Source organism: Physeter macrocephalus, unplaced genomic scaffold, assembly GCF_002837175.3.
Source record: "Physeter macrocephalus isolate SW-GA unplaced genomic scaffold, ASM283717v5 random_163, whole genome shotgun sequence".
Lineage (NCBI taxonomy): Eukaryota > Metazoa > Chordata > Mammalia > Artiodactyla > Physeteridae > Physeter > Physeter macrocephalus.
This window is the reverse complement of record NW_021145483.1, coordinates 77,645-95,726: the sequence shown is the minus strand read 5'-3', so window position 1 is coordinate 95,726 and position 18,082 is coordinate 77,645. Positions and strand designations below refer to the sequence as shown.

General features: G+C 60.8%; 1 protein-coding gene across 1 annotated transcript; it reads left to right on the top strand.

Annotated features, from left to right (window-relative positions):
• Positions 1–1,676: 1,676 nt before the first annotated feature.
• On the top strand, positions 1,677–14,705 carry CACTIN (cactin, spliceosome C complex subunit). The gene is made up of 10 exons (XM_007104232.4): positions 1,677–1,860; positions 4,199–4,685; positions 7,306–7,401; positions 7,873–8,018; positions 8,799–8,961; positions 9,048–9,162; positions 12,393–12,585; positions 13,105–13,227; positions 13,318–13,598; positions 14,103–14,705. Exons 1-10 carry the CDS (start codon positions 1,694–1,696, stop codon positions 14,591–14,593), a joined length of 2,262 nt encoding a protein of 753 aa, XP_007104294.1. The 5' UTR covers positions 1,677–1,693; the 3' UTR covers positions 14,594–14,705.
• The last annotated feature ends 3,377 nt before the right edge of the window (positions 14,706–18,082 follow it).

Below are 18,082 nucleotides of genomic sequence, written 5' to 3'. Positions count from 1 at the left end.
TTTTACTTGGGAGAGATCTCTCTAATAAATCGGGTAATAAGCATCAGCCGCCTCTTTGTCTCTCTGTGCGTTCCGGTGGTCTCAGTGGGAGTTTAAGGACTGACTGTGAAGGAGAGCACAAAGAAACCTTAGTAAGAATCAAAATAATTAAATAACAACAACGGACCCGAATGCTTTGATAGTAGTGAGTTCCAGTTCAGCTCGGAAAAACTTAAAAGCTCACATCAGTGCAACCCAGCTGGAAGGAACGAACACTCGCCGGAGTTTATGTTTGTTCTGCCAGAGTCTCTCAAATTGAGTAATGCATGGACCCCTTTTAAGGGGAAAATATTTCTCCCGACTCCCAATTTGAGAAACACTGCATTGAAAATAAGATCCTGTCTGTAAGCAAGCCCTTGGAAAACCCAGTTTTAATCCCAGACGCAGACGGCTCGGCTTGTTTATACACAATACTAGGCAATCGAGAATGTGCTCACCTTACATTCAGAGATGAGTATCCAGATACGCTCAAGGATGCAACTGCATGGGGAAAATCACCAGGACAACCCACATCCCATGACAGGCAGTCATCAAGGGTTCCCTTTGCGCCGCCACCGCCACCTCGGCACCAAGCAGAGAATACAAAGCTAGCATCTAGGGTGGTGTCAGGAAGTTGTATTACAGGATAAACATTTAAAGTATTAACTGCCATTCTCTTGGGTGGGCTGGGAGAGCTCAGAGGAGGACTTTGGGGTCCTTCAGGTCTCCGGGCCTCCATTCTTGCCCCTTTATGGTCTTGCCCCTGCCTGCCTGCCTGCCCTGAAGGGACCCCACCTAAAGACCCCTTTCATCCCTCCTTGCTCAAAGCCCTCTTACGGTTCGCCAGCACCCAGAGGACAAAGCTGGACCACCAAGTTCAAATCCCAGCTCTGCAGTGCCTCATTTGAGGGCGGGGGTGTTACAGTGACTTTCACTCTCTGAGCCTCAGTTTCCCCCCCTATAAAATGGGTTAATGGGGAACTTAAGGAGTTATCCAAGTTATGTTTTGGTTTTTTACCTTAACCCCTGAAACACTTAGGTATTATTGGCGGGTGGTGAAGCATGATGGTGACTCTCACAGAGGGTCAGCCCAGCATCCTAAGGCTTTTCAGTCTCCGTCCCAGCTTCCACCCCTCGCCTTCTTGGGCAGCCTGAACTCTCACCTGCGGTCTTTGAGGCTTCCCCGCCTCCACAGGCCGCGAGACCTCGCTCCCGGGACACGCCTCCCTTGGCTACGCCCCGAGACCCCGCCTTCTCTTGATCCCGCCTCCTAGGCCCCGCCCACGCCGTCTCCAGTTCCTCTCTGACCGGCTTCTTGGTCCCGCCTCCCCAGGCTCCGCCCCCTCACCCTTCCTGGTTCGCCCTTGCTCCGCCCACTGCTCCTCTGGCTCCCTAAGGCTCGAGGACCCACCTGGGCCTGCCCCCAGTACTGCCTGAAGAACGAATCCCCAGCCCTAGCGACAACAGTCCTTCAGGAGTTCATTACGCAGGCCACGTTTGAGGACGGTGGGGAGGTTATGGGAGGGTCGGAATCCCCGCGGGATGAGCCGTGAGATGGGTTCCTGTCTCCCTGCTCAGGCGTGGGTGGGGCAGCCAGGCACGCGCCGCGATCGAAGAAGGCCCCCGGCGCAGGTCCCGGATATTTGTGTCCGCGCCGCCGCCACCGTCCCAGCCGATGGGTCGCGACACACGCTCGCGCTCACGGTCGGCTGGTCGCAGGGGCCGAAGGCAGCGGAGCCGGAGTCGGAGTCGGAGCCGAAGTTGGAGCGGGGGCCATGGGCGGCGAAACCGACGTCGCCGGGACGACAAGGGGCGGGGCAGGCGGAGGAGCCGGGAGCGCAGGTAGGGTCGCTGTGTGAGCCGCGCTGGGGGTCCGGCTCCAGCCCTCGGGGAGCTGGGAGACCCCGAGTTAGTCAGGGAGGGCTTCCTGAAGAAGGGGACGTCTGAGCACGTCGGGGTTAGCCAGGCAGCGAAAGGAAAGCGAGAGGCGTTCCAGGCAGGGCGCCTGGTGGTTGGAAGTACAGCAGGAGGCGCCGTGAGCGAGGCGGAGGGGAGTCGATGAGGTCGGAGAGGAAGCGGGAGACCAGATCGTGCGGTCTTGTGTGCCGTGGTGAAGGGTTTGACTATTATTTGGAGGGGAGTAGGGAGCAGTGTAGGATTTTGAACCAGGGAGCGATGTGGTCTGGACTACTTTGCAGAACTTCTGCTGGTTTTCGCGTGGAGAAGGAACTGAGCGTGTCGGCAGGAGTGACACCAGGGAGGAGGAAGATAGTGCAGCTGTCCAGGCAACAGATGATGATGGCCTTCAGGAGAGGGAGGCTGTGGGGAGGTACAGAGGGAAAATGGGTAGATTTGAGAGGGATTTCCGGAGTAGAGGTGACAACACTTGGCAATGGAGGTGGGGTGTGAGAGGGAAGAACTGTTGATGGCAGGTGGCAGGCCTCAACTGACTCCTGAGACTTGGTGCTCAGCCTCCCCTCAGCCCGCAGCCCTTTTCTTCTGGAGATGGGGCCCCTGGCCAGACTTGGCTTGAGTCTGCTCCAGCACAAAGGAACCAGCACCGTGACAGGGAGTGACTCTCAGACCTGCGTCCTAGTGCTGGCTCAGCCCATAACTGGCTGTGACACTCAGGCCAGTACCTGCCCCGCTGTCTCCCAGATTTCCTCATCTGTGCCCTCAGGATCTCCACGGGGCTTCTCCAGGCGTGCGCAGTTTCCCATCCCTCCAGCCTGTTCTCCACACCATAGCCGGAGTGATTGTTGTCAGACATAGCTGATCACCCTCTAGGTTTGAGAAGGAGGCTTTTCCTTTTGAGTCTCATAAGATCATTGCCACCTAGGAATTCCAGGAAGATATAAGCAGAGGAAATAGTAAAGAGATGGTTTAAAGCAGGGCTTGGCAAACTACAGCCTGTGGACCAAGCATAGTTTTTACATGTTTAAACGGTGAGAAGAAAAAAAAAAAAAAATCAAAAGAATAGTATTTCATGACACGTGAAAATTATTTGGGTTGGCCGAAAAGTTCATTTGGGTTTTTCCATAAGATGTTACGGAAAAACCCAAACAAACTTTTTGGCCAACCCAATATATGAAGTTCAAGTTTTGGTGTCCAGAAATAAAATTTTATTGAACAAATTTATACCTATTTGTTCATGTACTGTCCGTGGCTGCTTTTGCACTATGACAGCAGAGTTGAGTAGTTGTGCCATAGACGCTCTGGCTCTTAACAGAAAAAGTTTGCTGACTCTGGTTTCAGCTCCTGGCCTTGATGTCTTAGCATTGGTTCACGTGTAGTTGTAAATCTTGTTATTACCATCTAGTGGTTTCTAAGATTTTAGTTATTCACAAGAATCGGCCACCCTAGATATGTAATTAGAGTCAATGTCATTTATGAAGATTTGATCAGATTTTCAGTCTGTATTTACGTACTTGAAAATCAAATAATTGATTTTCATGGTGTAGATTCTTTGACGTGAGCTTAGAAAGTGGAGCATTTGACAAACTAAAGACAGATTTAGTTGCTCAGAGGCCCCCAACATTAAAGACTCTGTCCCCAGGATTCTTACGTTGCCTTCCCTGCTCGCAGTGCCCTTCCAAGGGTCTGTATTCCCTACAGTCTTACTCCAGTTCACTCCTGCCCGTCCTATAGGACCAGTTAAACGCCATCTTCTCCTGTAAGCCCTCCCTGGACACCTTGGACAGCGCGTATAGCTCCTGCACCATCTGGCCCCAAGCCCGCCTCCCTGCCTTCCCCTCCTCCCTCTCTCCCCCTCACTCACGCTGCTCCAGCCACACAGGCCTGCCTGCTGCTTCTTGAATATGCCAAGTAAATTCCTGCCCCAGGGCCTTTGCTCTTGCTGTGCCCTCTGCCTGGATCACTGTTTCCCCAGATCTCCCCCTAGCTCCCTCCCCCAGTTCCTCCAGCATTACTTCCTCAGAGAGATCCTCTCTGACCTCTCCACACCCTAACGCTGTATCACTACCTTGGTAGCTCGTGGTACCACCCAGTGTCACACTGTGTGTTTGTTGATGTGAAGGCAGGGACCATCAATGTTTTGGTCACTGCCGTGTCCCCAGAACCTGGAACAGCTCCTGGCACCCAGCAGGCACCCAGTGAAGGGCGGTGGGATAGATGGCTGGCCAGCAGGCAGCGAGCAGAGCTTTGCGGGTTCCCTCCGCAGGCTGGATTCGGATGAGGAGCGGTGGCAGCAGCGGCGAGGCAGGCAGAGCCGGAGCCCCCCGCCAGCCCACCAGCGCTCCCAGGACCGCTCCTCTCCGTCCGACCTAAGTGACGAGCGGCAGCAGCAGCGGGGCCGCTGGGCCCGCCGGTGGCAGCAGCGGACACGCTCCTGGTCCCCCAGCTCCTCCGCGTCCGGCTCCGCGTCCCCGGACCACTCCCAGAGCCCTCGGGAGGCGGCGGCAGTCCTGAGCCGGCGGCAGAGCCTGCAGGAGCGGCTGCGCCTGCGCGAGGAGCGGAAGCAGCAGGAGGAGCTGATGAAGGCCTTCGAGACGCCCGAGGAGAAGCGGGCGCGGCGGCTGGCCAAGAAGGAGGCCAAGGAGAGGAAGAAGCGGGAGAAGATGGGCTGGGGCGAGGAGTACATGGGCTACACCAACACCGACAACCCCTTCGGCGACAACAACCTGCTGGGCACCTTCATCTGGAACAAGGTGAGCCCGAGCTGGCCACTGGCCGTGGCCCGCCCTTCTGCCTGTGTTGCTCGCCAGGTCTTTCTGTCCTTCTGCTGGGTTTTGCTTCATGAACTGTTTACAACTTATTTTCAGAGACGTTGTTTAGCATTCCCAGCACACGTGCCCAGATCGTACCTGGCCATCGAGAGTGTATTTTTAGCCACACGTGCACACACACTGGCTCCGCCAGCTTTTCCCATGCTGTCTCTTGCGGTGTACAGTCTCAGGCACTCTGCCCACAGAACCAGCCTAACCTCAAGACAGGTTCTCAGCATCACATGCCCAGGGTGGGATTTCACCTCAGAGCTGTCACCTCATCCTTGAGATGAAAACTACACACCAGGGCTTCTCTTGCGGTCCAGTGGTTAAGACTGCGCTTCCACTGCAGGGGGCGCGGGTTTGACCTCTGGTCTGGGAACTAAGATCCCGCATTCTGCGCGGTGCGGCCAAGATAGATAAATAAAAAACTAAAAAAAACACAGAACTACACACCAATCCCTTACGCACCAGCCGGGGCCTTGGGCACTTGGATTAAAGCAACACAATTTCCCTCGCAGTTCTGGAGGCCAGAAGTACAAAGTCAAGGTGTCAGCAGAGCCACGTTCCCTCTGGAGGTTCTAGGGGAGAATCTTTTCTCGCCTCTTCCAGCTTCTGGTGGTTGCTCACCACCCTTGGCTTGTAGCTGCATCACTCCAGTCTCTGCCTCTGTCGTCACATGGCTCTCTTCCCTCCGTGTCTGTGTCTTCACGTGGTGTTCTCCTCTCTGTGTCTCTGAGTCCAAAGTTCCCTCGTCTTATAAAGACACCAGTCACTGGACTAAGGCCCAGCCTAGTCCGGTACGACATCAACTGATCACGTCCGCAGAGACCCTGTTTCCAAATAAGGTCATGTTCACGGGTTCCCGGGTTGGGACGTGGACATATCTATGTGGAGGACAAATTCGACCCGACACAGCTGTGGGGAGGGTGAGAGCCGGTGGACACAGGCGGAAGCCGCTGTATCTACCGCTGTCTACATACGCTCTGAGCTCACAGCACCTCAGGGCCTTTGCACTCGCCATTCCTCTACCTGGAGCACTCCCGAGCCCTCCCCATGGCTGTTTCTTCCTCAGCCTTCAGATCTCGGCTGACGTGTCCCTCTTCTGAGAGGCCTTCCTGGCCCCCTTGGTCCCCCAGGTCCCCTGCGTCCTTTATCAAGGCACTGCTCCGTTCCTAGTGCTTTACGAACAGACGTGAATCATGCGCCTGCCGGGTGCTGGGTACCGTGTGGGCTCTGCGCATGCATCAGTGAGCGACAGAGAGAGATGCCGGTCCCTGTGTGGCCAGCAGTCTCAGGGGAGGCTGGCTGTAAGTAAGTCATTTAGCTGAGCCCGCAGAGGAAGGAATGAAGGCAGGCGGGGGCGGGCGAGGACGCTGCAGTTTAAACACGTGGGTCCAGACAGGTCTCGTTGCAAATGTGACATCTAAACACACGTCCCACTTTATGGCGTGTAATTCCCGCAGACTGTGAGCTCCACGGGGCAGGCTCTGTCCCAGGCGCTGGCACGCAGTCGGCCCTCAGTAAATGTCGAATGGGTGAGCGGGCCTCGGGGCGTCTGAGAAGCCCCGGGCAGGCCTCTGTAGTCGGGGGAGGGCGCTAGACGGCCCAACTGTGTGAGCGGCGTCACGCATCTTGTCCCGGTGTCCTCGGGGCGCTGGGCCGGCAGAGTGCGCAGGCGTGGTGTTGGCCACGAACGTGCCTCTTCGGGCCGGGCGTCGGTCGAGGGCTCTGTGTCTGAGTGCGGGCTCTCCCCATCCAAGCCCTCGGCAGCTGTTCTGTGTGGCCGTAGAGACGAAGTGCGGTCATTGTCACTGTGTGGCGGTGGCCCCAGGCCAGGCCGCCCCGTGTCACCCTGGGGGCGCGTTTTTCTGTGCACGGGGGCTCCTGGAACGACCCTCGGAGCCGGTGGAGGTGACAGGAGGCACGGGTCTTGGCACCTGCCACCCACAACAGTTGTGAGATGACTTGGGAGGGGCGAGGGGTCTCCGGGAGCCTGTGTCCGGGCCCCTCCGTCAGGTGAGGACACAGGGAGGAGCCGCTCTCCGTGCTCGGGGTGCCCCGAGGGGTCTGTGAGCAGGGACCCCGGCGAGTGTGCTTTCAGAGTCCCCCTGTCTCTCAGCTGCTGGTTCTGCCCCTCCCCATGGCAGCTGGGGGTCTGACCTGCTGAGAGCTGGACACCACCCAGCCAGTGCCGCCAGCCTTGTGTGTAAAACAAGAGTCAGCAGCCCCAAGTAAGGCTGTCCCGTGTGTGACATGGTTGAGTTCTGCAGCGGTGGGGCTGCCTCTCCCCTGTATCTCAGCACACGGCTCGGTGCAGAGGGTGCCCCACGATGCTGGAGTGTACTGAACCGATTCTGCAGGCGAACGGGGGGCCGCATCTTCTGGTGGAAGTCGGGGTGTGGCCGCGGGCAGGTCACTTCTCCCTCAGCCTCGTGCTCCTCATCGGCAGAGCGGGTGCTTTGGCCTGGTGGATCCCCGCCTCGTGGACTGGCGGGTGGTCCTGGGGAGGGTGGCCGCAGGAGGCATCTCTGCTCAGCGGGCGTGTCATTGGCCCTTCCAGGCCCTGGAGAAGAAGGGGATCAGCCACCTGGAGGAGAAGGAGCTGAAGGAGCGGAACAAGAGGATCCAGGAGGACAACCGGCTGGAGCTGCAGAAGGTGGGGCGCCCCGGGCCACCCTCCCTCCCTCCTCAGGGCTCCCAGGCTGGCTCAGCCTGGCTATGTCAAGGGAGACCTGATTGGCTTACGTGGAGAGTCCAGGGGACATCGGCTTCAGACACGGCTGCATCCAGGGGCTCAGGCAGTGACTGCAGAGAGCTGTTTCCCTCCACCTCGGCTCTGCTGGCCTCTGGGATTTATTCTAAGACGCTCCCTGCTGGGTGGCCATAGCGGCCCTGGTTGCTGAAGGCTGCTGTGTCTCTAGCAGCAAGAGGGCTCTCTCTGCCACAGGGTGTGTCCAGCGTTTCAGGCATCCCCGGACCGATTCCTGTGTCCAGGGCCAGCCCGCTGGGGCCAGGCGTTGGGTGTGGTCCCACCCGACCCTAGGGAACCCCACAGCCTGACAGGATGAAGGCAGAGCCACGAGACCCCCATCGTCCGCTGGCCGCTCATCTTCTCGCACGCCCCCAGGTGAAGCAGCTGCGGCTGGAGCGGGAGCGGGAGAAGGCCATGCGGGAGCAGGAGCTGGAGATGCTGCAGCGGGAGAAGGAGGCGGAGCACTTCAAGACGTGGGAGGAGCAGGAGGACAACTTCCACCTCCAGCAGGCCAAGCTGCGGTGCGCGCCGCTCGGGCTCCCACCACCCTCCGGCCGTCCTTCCGGACCCTGGCACGGCGAGCCGGCCTTGCTGCCCACGTGGCCCCTGGGCCCTCGGGTTTCCACCTCCTCCTCCTCCTCGGGGTCCCTCCTGACTCTCTTTTGGGCCCTGCTTTCCGTTGCTTCCTTCATCGCGCCTGTCTCCCCAGGGGCCAGGTGCCAAGGGGATGCACGAACGTGCTGCTGAGTAGAGGGTGCCGGGTGCCCTGCCATCCCCAGACCACAGGGTGGTTCACTCAGCAGCCTCGTCTACAGTCAAGGAAAGTGAGGCCCCTGGGGTGTCGAGAGTTGCCCGAGCTCACACGGGGTGTGTGAGCTCCAGGCCCGGCCCCCTTCTCACCCTGCTGCCCACCAGCTGCGCCAGCCACCAGGGGCTCAGACCCGCCTGGTCACAGGGCTCCCTCGGGTTGGACCAGGGTCAGCCTCTGATGCGTGCGTTCCCACACGCAGCGCTGAGGCTCCAGGTCTTTCATCCCGGGTGGGCCTCTCTGACCCTCTGTCCCCGCCCACCCACTGCTCTTCAGACCCCCTCGCTCCCGTCTCTGCCCCTTTCAGGGCCTGTGCCTTCCAGCTGACCTGTCTTGCTCCTCCGCCTGACGCCTCTTCTTCCGGGAAGCCTTCCCTGACCGCCACACACAGCAGGCCGGGCTACTCCCCTGGCTCCGGTCAACCCCCGAGGGCGAGGTCTTTAGGAGGGTGGACACAGCCCCGGCTCTGACACTGCCCCCTGCTCCCCGGCAGCTCCAAGATCCGCATCCGGGACGGGCGGGCCAAGCCCATCGACCTGCTGGCCAAGTACATCAGCGCCGAGGACGACGACCTGGCTGTGGAGATGCACGAGCCCTACACCTTCCTCAACGGCCTTACGGTGGCCGACATGGAAGACCTGTTGGAGGACATCCAGGTACGGCCCTGCTGCGCGCCCGGCACCGCTGCCGCCACCCCAGCCCCGGGCGTGCCTTCACCCACCGTCTGCACCTCCACCTCCAGGTGTACATGGAGCTTGAGCAGGGCAAGAACGCAGACTTCTGGCGGGACATGACCATCATCACGGAGGATGAGATCACCAAGCTCCGCAAGCTGGAGGCCTCGGGCAAGGGGCCAGGTAATGCAGGCCGGGCCACCGGAGACACACCGGGCGGTGCCCTCGGGGAGGCACCTCTGGGTCTGGTGGGAGCCGCCGTGGGCCGGGTGGCTCCACAGAAGAAGCCTTGGCTGCTTCTCTGGGGTCTCTCTGCCAGGGCCCGTCTGCGAGCCACCAGGGGGCAGCACTGGGCAGCGGGGGCAGCGGGTCCCGAGCGCCGGCGTGAGGGCTCACCCAAGCAGCGCCAGTGGCTTCCTTTAAACAACTGCTTAGCGCTGGGCTTCCCCGGGAGCGGCGTCCGCGGGTTTTCTGTTTGGGTTTCAAATTTTCGCCGGAGGCTCCGTCCGTTTGAGTGAGAACAGGACCTGACTGCACTTGGTGGGAACCCGTGCAGCGTGGCGTGCTTCTTTAATCAGCTTTTCTTTTCTTCAGAATGACTGCCTGCATATAATTGCAAGGGAGACAAGCTCTAAAGCAGGGTCTCTCCCCCCAGCACTGCTGACATTTGGGCCCAGACTGTTCTCTGTGGGGCCGTCCTGGGCCCTGTGGGGTGTGGAGCAGCCTCCCTGCCCCACCCACTCGGTGGCAGGAGCCCCTGGTCGTGACAGCCACAGATGTCCCCTGACATGGCCCAGTGTCCCCTGGCGGGAGGCAGATTCAACTCCGGTTGAGAGCCACTGTTCTAAAAGCTCGTTGGCAACCACTGCAGTCCCACCCCTCCCGCCCCCCTGAAGCCACCGGCTTTAACGACATCTAGCTCCTGGGGGCCTTGAGCCTGTGTCACTAAGCTCTCAGCTCCGTGTCAGTGCCCACCCGTGGTGGCTGAGGACGAATGCCCTCCCTTTCCTGAGCCTGTGTAAGTGCTGTTCTCTGCTCAGTTGGGGTGGTCGGGGAGGTTTCCTTCCTCTTAGGAAAAGGAGGAGCATCCTTTATCTTTGTAAGTGGAGTTTTATTTCTCTCGACCCTTTGAGCGAGGCACATCCTGTAGTAACTTCCAGAGAAAGGAAAGGACTCTTTGCTATCAGAAATGGGTGTCCAGGGGAATTCCCTGGAAGTCCAGTGGTTAGGACTCTGTGTTTTCACTGCTGAGGGCCAGGTTTAGTCCCCGGTCAGGGAACTAAGATCCTGCAAGCCACGCGGCACGGCCAAAAATATCCAAAAACGACAACGACGACAAAAAATAAATGCATGTCCAGAAACACCTGCTTTGGTGGCAGTGGTGCTGGTTGGGAGGGTGCTGCAGGGCCTTTGGATAGAATGACAGTTACAGGTGTGGCTCTGGGTGCACACCCGGGCCGCCCAGCAGCTTGGCCACCTGGGGCCGATCGGTGACCTCCCTGGAGCTTGGTTGTTCCTTGCATCGCACGGGGTTGAGAAAACACCTCCGGGAGGATTGCGTGAAGAGGAGTGAGTACGTGGTTGGCCAGCGTTCAGAACAGCGCCCGCTCTTACGATGCCGACACCTCAGCGCAGGGACTGCGGGTGGGGGATTCTGCATCACCGACCCCACCTTCCCCAGGGGGTCAGACACCTGGGAGGCTCCCATCAGGCCCCCTGCCCTGTCCCTGGGCCCTTTCTCCCCACTCCCTCTTCCACCGCGGGTGGGTTGTCTGCTGCCACCCTCCTGCAGCTTCCTGCACTCGCCCCAGAGGAGGAGCCCCTTTCTGGGACCCCACGTCTCTCTTTCCTGTGGTTTGTGCCCTCGCATCCTCCAGTAACTTGTAGAGAGAGGCAGGAAATTGTTGGCGTCCCACGTGTCAGGAAATGTCTTCTCTCTCCTCGGCTGGGGGCCGCCGGGCAGGAGCCCTGCCCCATGGCTGCGGAAAAGTGTGAAGGGACGTTGTGCTGGGTCCCTGCCGTTTCCAGGGCTCCCCGCGTGCCGCGCCCACGGTCCCTCCCGTGGCACCTCCCTTCCCTCTCCCCCTCCCTGCCACGTCAGTCACCCCTCTGTCCCCTTTCCCTTCTCGCGTGTGACAGTCAGGGTCCCAGGTGTCCTCAAAGAGAGTGTTTGTGTTTGTCTTCTTTTGGCCTGACTTCCGAGAGAAGAGGGGGAGCCTCTTGTCTCCACCACTCCCGGAGCCCCTCAGAGGCGGCCTTCATCATTTTAAATTAAGTTGGCCTTTCCCTTTCCTTTCTCTTTTCCCTTTTCTTTCTTTTTCTTTTTTTCCCCCCCCCTCTCCTTTTCTTCTCTTTGCAGCTGGGAAATCCTAACTGTACAATAGAGCATGCAGTAGGAAGTGGGTCCCCGGACACCCCTGTGGCCTCTCCAGTACCCCGCCCCCCTTACAATCCCCGTGGGTCCTCCCAGGGAGCATCTCTGAGGAGAAGCCTTCCCCCCACCCAAACGGTGCCACCCCCTCTCCTGAAATGGCGTCCCAGAGGGCACTCAGCCGGCACTCTCCAGCCAGGCCTGTTGGTGGACCCTTGGGTGGCATCCAAGCCCAGAACCTGGCTTCCTTTGAGCAGTGGCTCAGCACCCGTGGCTTCTGTGGAAGCGGCGCCCACTGGGGCTGTCTGTTTGGGTTGTAAGTTATCACCGGTGGCTCCGTCTGTCTGAGCGAGCAGAGGCCTGGCTTCTGTTTGAGGTCAGCGCAAGATGCGGCTCTGCTTGGCCGGGTGTGAAGGGTGTTGCCGAATTGGGTGTTGGTCCCGTGATGTGTCTGCACCTGCTACAGACCGAGGCCAGGCTGCCGGCCCTGTGGGTCTGCCGCTGAGGCCAGGGCTGCTTGGGAGCCCAGGTGCTGGTTCCAGGGTCCCGGGTTGGTTGGCTGGAGGGGACTCGGGTTCTTCTTGACCCTGTCTGATCAGCTGGGCTTGGAGAAGCCGGCTTTGGAGCAGGGAGCACGAGCCAGTCGCCTGCCCCCACGTTCACCCGGCAGCTGCGCACGGAGCTCCCTGCCCTTGGAAAGCCGAGAATCAGGCATCCAGGCCAAGGGGGCAGTCTGGTAGTCAGCGAAGGCTTCCCAGTAGAAGGGGTGCTCTCGCTGAGGACTGAGGATGGCGGGGATCTAGGAGGCGGGCTGCACGGGGAGGACTTACTGCTGGTGGGAAGCACCCAGCGCACGTGCAGAGGCCTTGGGGCAGGGCAGGGGTCGGAAGCGTGCTGTCTGATGAGCCACGAACGAGGAAGCCAGCCGGTGTGAGGGAGAGCTGGGGCCAGGCAGCATTGGCCTCACCCTCAGGGGCCTCCCAGCCTAGAGGGTTAGGACCTGGGCCCAGCCCCATGCCGAGCAGCCCTCACCCCACTGCAGGTGAGCGGCGAGAGGGGGTCAACGCCTCGGTCAGTTCTGACGTGCAGTCGGTCTTCAAGGGGAAGACGTACAGCCAGCTGCAGGTCATCTTCCAGGGCATCGAGGGCAAGATACGGGCCGGGGGCCCCAACCTAGACATGGGCTACTGGGAGAGCCTGCTGCAGCAGCTGCGTGCCCACATGGCCCGTGCCAGGTGAGCTGGCGGGGCCTCCCTGGGAGCCACAAGCCGTGGCCCCAGCTGGAAGGCCCCCGCCCAGCCCCCAGCAGCCTGCCCGCCTTCCTTCCGGCCTCGACTTAGCACCTGGTCTTTGTTTTCCCCGGGTCAGCGGACATCACAGGAAGCCCTCAAGGCTGCTGTCCCCCGCCTTCCACAGGCCCCACACCCGCTGTGTATGAATTCTCCTCGTGCTTGGCTGCTTGGCGCTGTCGTGTAAACACGGCTCCTGTCTGCCGCTAAGTGCAGTCACTTCTAAATTCATCCTCTTCCTCGCCTGTCCCCCGTCCTGTTCCAGCCCAGCTTGGCCCTTAGGTCACGCCTGCATGTGAACACCCCAGTACAGGGACCTGCCCCCTCCCAGTGTCCGCCTGTGCCGTGGCCACTTGCTGCCCTCAAACTCCGGATCCTTGCAGCAAAATGGGGGGGGTCATGAGAAGTCCTTGGGGGGGGCCTTCCCCTTGGAGTGTCAGGGTGACCACCCGGCCTGCGTTCCAGGCTCCGCGAGCGGCACCAGGACGTGCTGCGGCAGAAGCTGTACAAGCTGAAGCAGGAGCAGGGGGTGGAGAGCGAGCCCCTGTTCCCCATCCTCAAGCAGGAGCCGCAGTCTCCGGGCCACAGGTAGGCCTGGGTCTGGACGTCCCCTGCCGGGCGGCGGGACTGGAGGCCCCGCCCGCTGCCCGCCCCGCTCAGTCCAGCCCTCTCTCGCAGCCTGGAGCATGAGGACCCGGCCCCCACCCCGCCCGGGCCCTCGGAGGGTGGCGCTGCTGAGCCCGAGGCGGAAGCGGCCGCACCGGCGGAGGGCGAGGCGGACGGGGAAGCGGTGCTCATGGAGGAGGATCTGATCCAACAGAGCCTGGACGATTACGACGCCGGCAAGTACAGCCCGCGGCTGCTCACGGCCCACGAGCTGCCGCTGGACGCCCACGTGCTGGAGCCGGACGAGGACCTGCAGCGCCTGCAGCTGTCCAGGCAGCAGCTCCAGGTCACAGGTGCGGGGCGGGGCCAGCAGGGCGCGGAGCCTCGCCTTGGGGAAGGGGGCTTGGTGGTGAACGCACTCCCCATCCTCCTCTCCTCCGCCGGCTGCTCTCTTGAGAGTGTCCGTTCATTCACCTGCTCGCTCGTTTGTTCGTTCTGGGCGCGACCGGCTGGCTGGTCCCAAGGACACGGGGGTGGTGGTCTTTACTTCCCGTGCCCAGCTCTGCGCTGAGCTCCTTACACTCTGCCCGCTCGCCGGGGCCTTGGCCTTCCTGGGCAGCCATCGTCCCGGAACAGCGGAGAAACGACCTCGGAAAGGCCCCGGTCCCGGGTCCCACTGCGGGCTTCTGACCACCAGGCTCTTCGGCCAACCCGGCAGGGGACACGTGGTGTTTGGTGCCCACCCGGGAGGGCGGGGAGCACCGGGCAGGCGGGCCCGGGTCAGGGCATGTGACCGGGAAAGGGAGGGAGAGGGAGGCTGCGGTGCCGGGGTCCCGGTTAACGCGCCCCGCCCGCAGGCGACGCCACCGAGAGCGCGGAGGACATCTTCTTCCGGCGCGCCAAGGAGGGCATGGGCCAGGACGAGGCGCAGTTCAGCGTGGAGATGCCGCTGACGGGCAAGGCCTACCTGTGGGCGGACAAGTACCGGCCGCGCAAGCCGCGCTTCTTCAACCGCGTGCACACGGGCTTCGAGTGGAACAAGTACAACCAGACGCACTACGACTTCGACAACCCGCCGCCCAAGATCGTGCAGGGCTACAAGTTCAACATCTTCTACCCCGACCTCATCGACAAGCGCTCCACCCCTGAGTACTTCCTGGAGGCCTGCGCCGACAACAAGGACTTCGCCACGCTCCGCTTCCACGCCGGGCCGCCCTACGAGGACATCGCCTTCAAGATCGTCAACCGCGAGTGGGAGTACTCGCACCGCCACGGCTTCCGCTGCCAGTTCGCCAACGGCATCTTCCAGCTCTGGTTCCACTTCAAGCGCTACCGCTACCGCCGGTGACCGGCGGGCCCCCTCCCGGACCCCTGCGAACTGACCAGGGGTGTGGGACGCCAGCAGCCTCCCCTGGCTGGGCCTCCTTCTCGCGGGGCCTCACTTCCTGGTGTGAACAGGGGTCGCTGCAGAGCCTGCCTCAGAGAGCTGAGGGGACCCGCCACCAGGCGGGCCTGCGGCATTGATGCACAGGAGGGGCTGCTGATGGGATTTTCAGAGCCCAGGGAACCAAGCAAGCGTCTCCAGACCTCAGTCCTTGGATTGACGCTGAGCCCCACTCAAGAAACAGGCCCTGCATCGCCGGGGCTCTGGGGGGCTTGCAGGGCGTGGCTCACACCCTGGACATGGCCGGCGGCTGCAGGACCCAGGCTCCAGGCCCTTGAGTGCATGTTCCTGGAGAGGCCATCTGGGGACGTCTGTGGTCCCCCAGCTCGCCCCTGGTGCTGGCTGGGGTCAGCCTCCGCCCGGTGGGCACAGGGGACACGTCACCGCCCACCATCGGGTCTGGGAACATCCTTCCACAGCCACCGAGCACAGGAGCCCCCAGGGTGCGGCTGTGGCGCCCCATCGGGCCTCTGGGCCTTTGCACGTCCCTCAAGGCTGCGCTCCTAGAGCCACTTCCCAGCCGCCACGGGGCCGCCCTCCTTGTCCCCGAGTCTGGGACAGGGGCAGTCAAGGGCCTGGCAGGTACGATCACTCACCCAGTCACAGACTGTCAACGGTGCCCCCGGCAGGCCCACCCCAGAAACAGATTGCTTTTAGCGTTTTCTTACGGAGACATTTCCAACCTCCAGTGGTCAGAAGCCTGAAGGGCCACTGCCAGCTCCTCAGACAGCCTCGCCCAAACACCCTATTTCATCTGGAAACATTTCCATTTCAGGCTGTTTCTCTAAAACGATTTTTTTAGGGGTGGGGGGTGTGGAGGGGAATCTTGTTTATTTTCATTTAATTGGTCTACTTGTGAGACTGCATGTTTCTTTTCAGTAAACATTTTATTTTGGAATAAGTTTAGGTTTTCAGAAATGCTGCAGAGATAGTCTAGTGTTCCCGCACCCCACACTCCGCTGTCCCCATGGTTAACGCCTTATGTAACCCCAGCACGTCTGTCACAACTAAGGCACTAAACAGCTAAGAAGACCTTTTGAAAACAACCACCACAAAACAACGGTTCCTTAGGGAGCCCCTCGTGGTCTGAGGGCTTCCTCCCTCTTTGCCGCCCACCCCCGGCCTCAGCTCCCAGAAGGAGGGTGTACTCCTGAACGCTCCAGGAGGTGCGCGGCTGCTCACCTAGGCCAGGGGACGATGCCCAGCGTCGGGGACATCTGTGCTGGTCATGATCTGGGGGGCTCCTGGCACCGGGTGGGGGCCGGGGCTGCTGTTCCACACCGCACAGGGCCCACGATGGCCCCCCACAGAGAGCAATCTGCCCCTGTGTCCCCAGCGCTGAGACTGGCACTCCCCAGGCCACTGGTCATCTACCAACCCCGACTTAACAATGTCCCAGGAGCCTCTGGCTCAGCTCTGGCCTCCACTGCCCTGCCCCACCCCACACATGCTCATACATCAGTAAACATGTTCTAGACAGCAGGGCTTGGGGACTCAGCAGGGAAGTGCATCTGGTCAAGGGGCGCCCAATCCCCACGGCAGACCCTGTCCCACCCAGCCAGTCTGGTCCGGGATGAAGACTACCCTTTAGGGCAGCACACAGACCACATCCATCCCCTTCGGAACCCTCCACAGACATTAGTAATCAATTGCTGAGCGATCTTAGAATCCTCTGGGCAGCCGCTACCAATTAATCCCTGGCCTGCTCCACTGTCATCAAGTGTGGGACAGGCCCCGGGAGCAGGGTTGAGTCGGGGGCAGAGCCGGGAGGTACCTTCGCACCTGGCAGGGTGCTTGGTCACCAGATGGGTCGGGCCTTGTTCTGTTCTCAGAGCACGGGCTCTTGTGTGGCTGCAGTGGCCTGGCCTTTAACTGGTGTTTTGTGGACCTCACGCCAGCCCTATGTGACAGCACTTGTGTCCATTTGGGGAAACAGGCTCACAGAGGCACATGTTTTCAAGCCTAGAAAGCAGCAGTCAGGGTTAGAACCCGGGTTTCTCCAACCTCTCATTCCCAGCCTGTTTCCCCACCTGCCCCCCCGAGGAGTCAGTCCTCCCAGCCCCAGCATCCTGGTTCCTCCTCATGCCCCTCCTGCAATCCGGGCAGGGAGTCTACCCCAAGGGAGGTGGTGGCTCTGAGCAGGGGGAACAAGGTGGCTGTGACCCCGACTCGCTGGGCACGTGTTTAGCCAGGAGCCCCCAGTCCGGAGGGAGGAGAGCTGGGCTCAGACGCCCTCCAGGCAAGGAGTCAGGGTAGGGCAGGGGAGGCACTGAGTCTGGGCGGCCCCAGAAGGGACACTGAAGGCTCCCTGGAGGAGGGGAGGGATGCAGGTGCTGGGCCTGGGAGGACGGGCCTGCCGGGCAGAGAAGGAGGGTGGGGCCTGCCTTGCAGAGGAAAAGGCAACAGGTGCGCCCAGGGCAGGGCTGACTGCAAGTCCAGCTGCTGGACTCTTTCCCAGGGCACTGGGGAGCCATAGAGGGTGAGTGAGCTGGGCAGGGCACAAGTTGCGTGTCAGGGAGACCCCTCATGCAGACTGGAGGCACATCACCCCACCCAGCTGCCCCATGACACAGCCCCGGCCCAGCATCCACCCAGTGTCCCTCAGATTGTCCCCAACCCCCCACCCCAGCCTCTTCCTGCCCTGGGCTGTGAGTGAGACTAAAAATAGATGCTCTCTGCCTGGCTCCCACCGGAAACCACAGCCATGGGGTGGGGGGGGCACGTCCTGAACCTGGTCTCTGTTCCCACCATCTGGAGCCCCCAGGCCATCTCAACCCCTCCCACGCCTCCTGTGTGCCCTTTGAGCAGAGGGGGGCGGTGTGTGTGTGGTGGAAACGGAGGCCAGGAGACCCCTAGCCACCAGCCCAGGAGGTGGGGGAAGCCCAGTACTCATATTCAGATCCCACCCACACGTGGCCTTTGACACATCCTATCTGCCCTCCAGGCCTCAGTTTCCCCATCTATAAAATGAGCATTTTTACCCCCTGCCTTGCAGAGTCCTGGTGAGACCCAGGCTAATTGCAAGTCAAGTGCGCTTCTCTGACCCCTGCCCTGGCTCTTTCCCAGAAGGAGCACTGTCCCTCTTATCTCGGGCCAGAGGAAGTGGGACCGGAACAGTCCCCTTTCATCTCACCCGCCACCCCATCTGAAGCCCCAGCCCCACATCCTCTTCCCACCAAGTCTGCCCTCCTTACAGTTCCCAAAGCCTCATGTTCTCTCTTGCCTCCAAAGTTTTGCACATGTAATTTCTGCCACGTCTCTTGGACCTGTGGAACTCCTACGCATTCCACAAAGCCCCAGTTCTCAGTCCCTTCTCCCCTACCCCCACCCCAGGATGCCTTCCCAGCTCACCTCCTGGGCTCCTACCTAAGCCCTGTCACTTCCTTGGGCCCA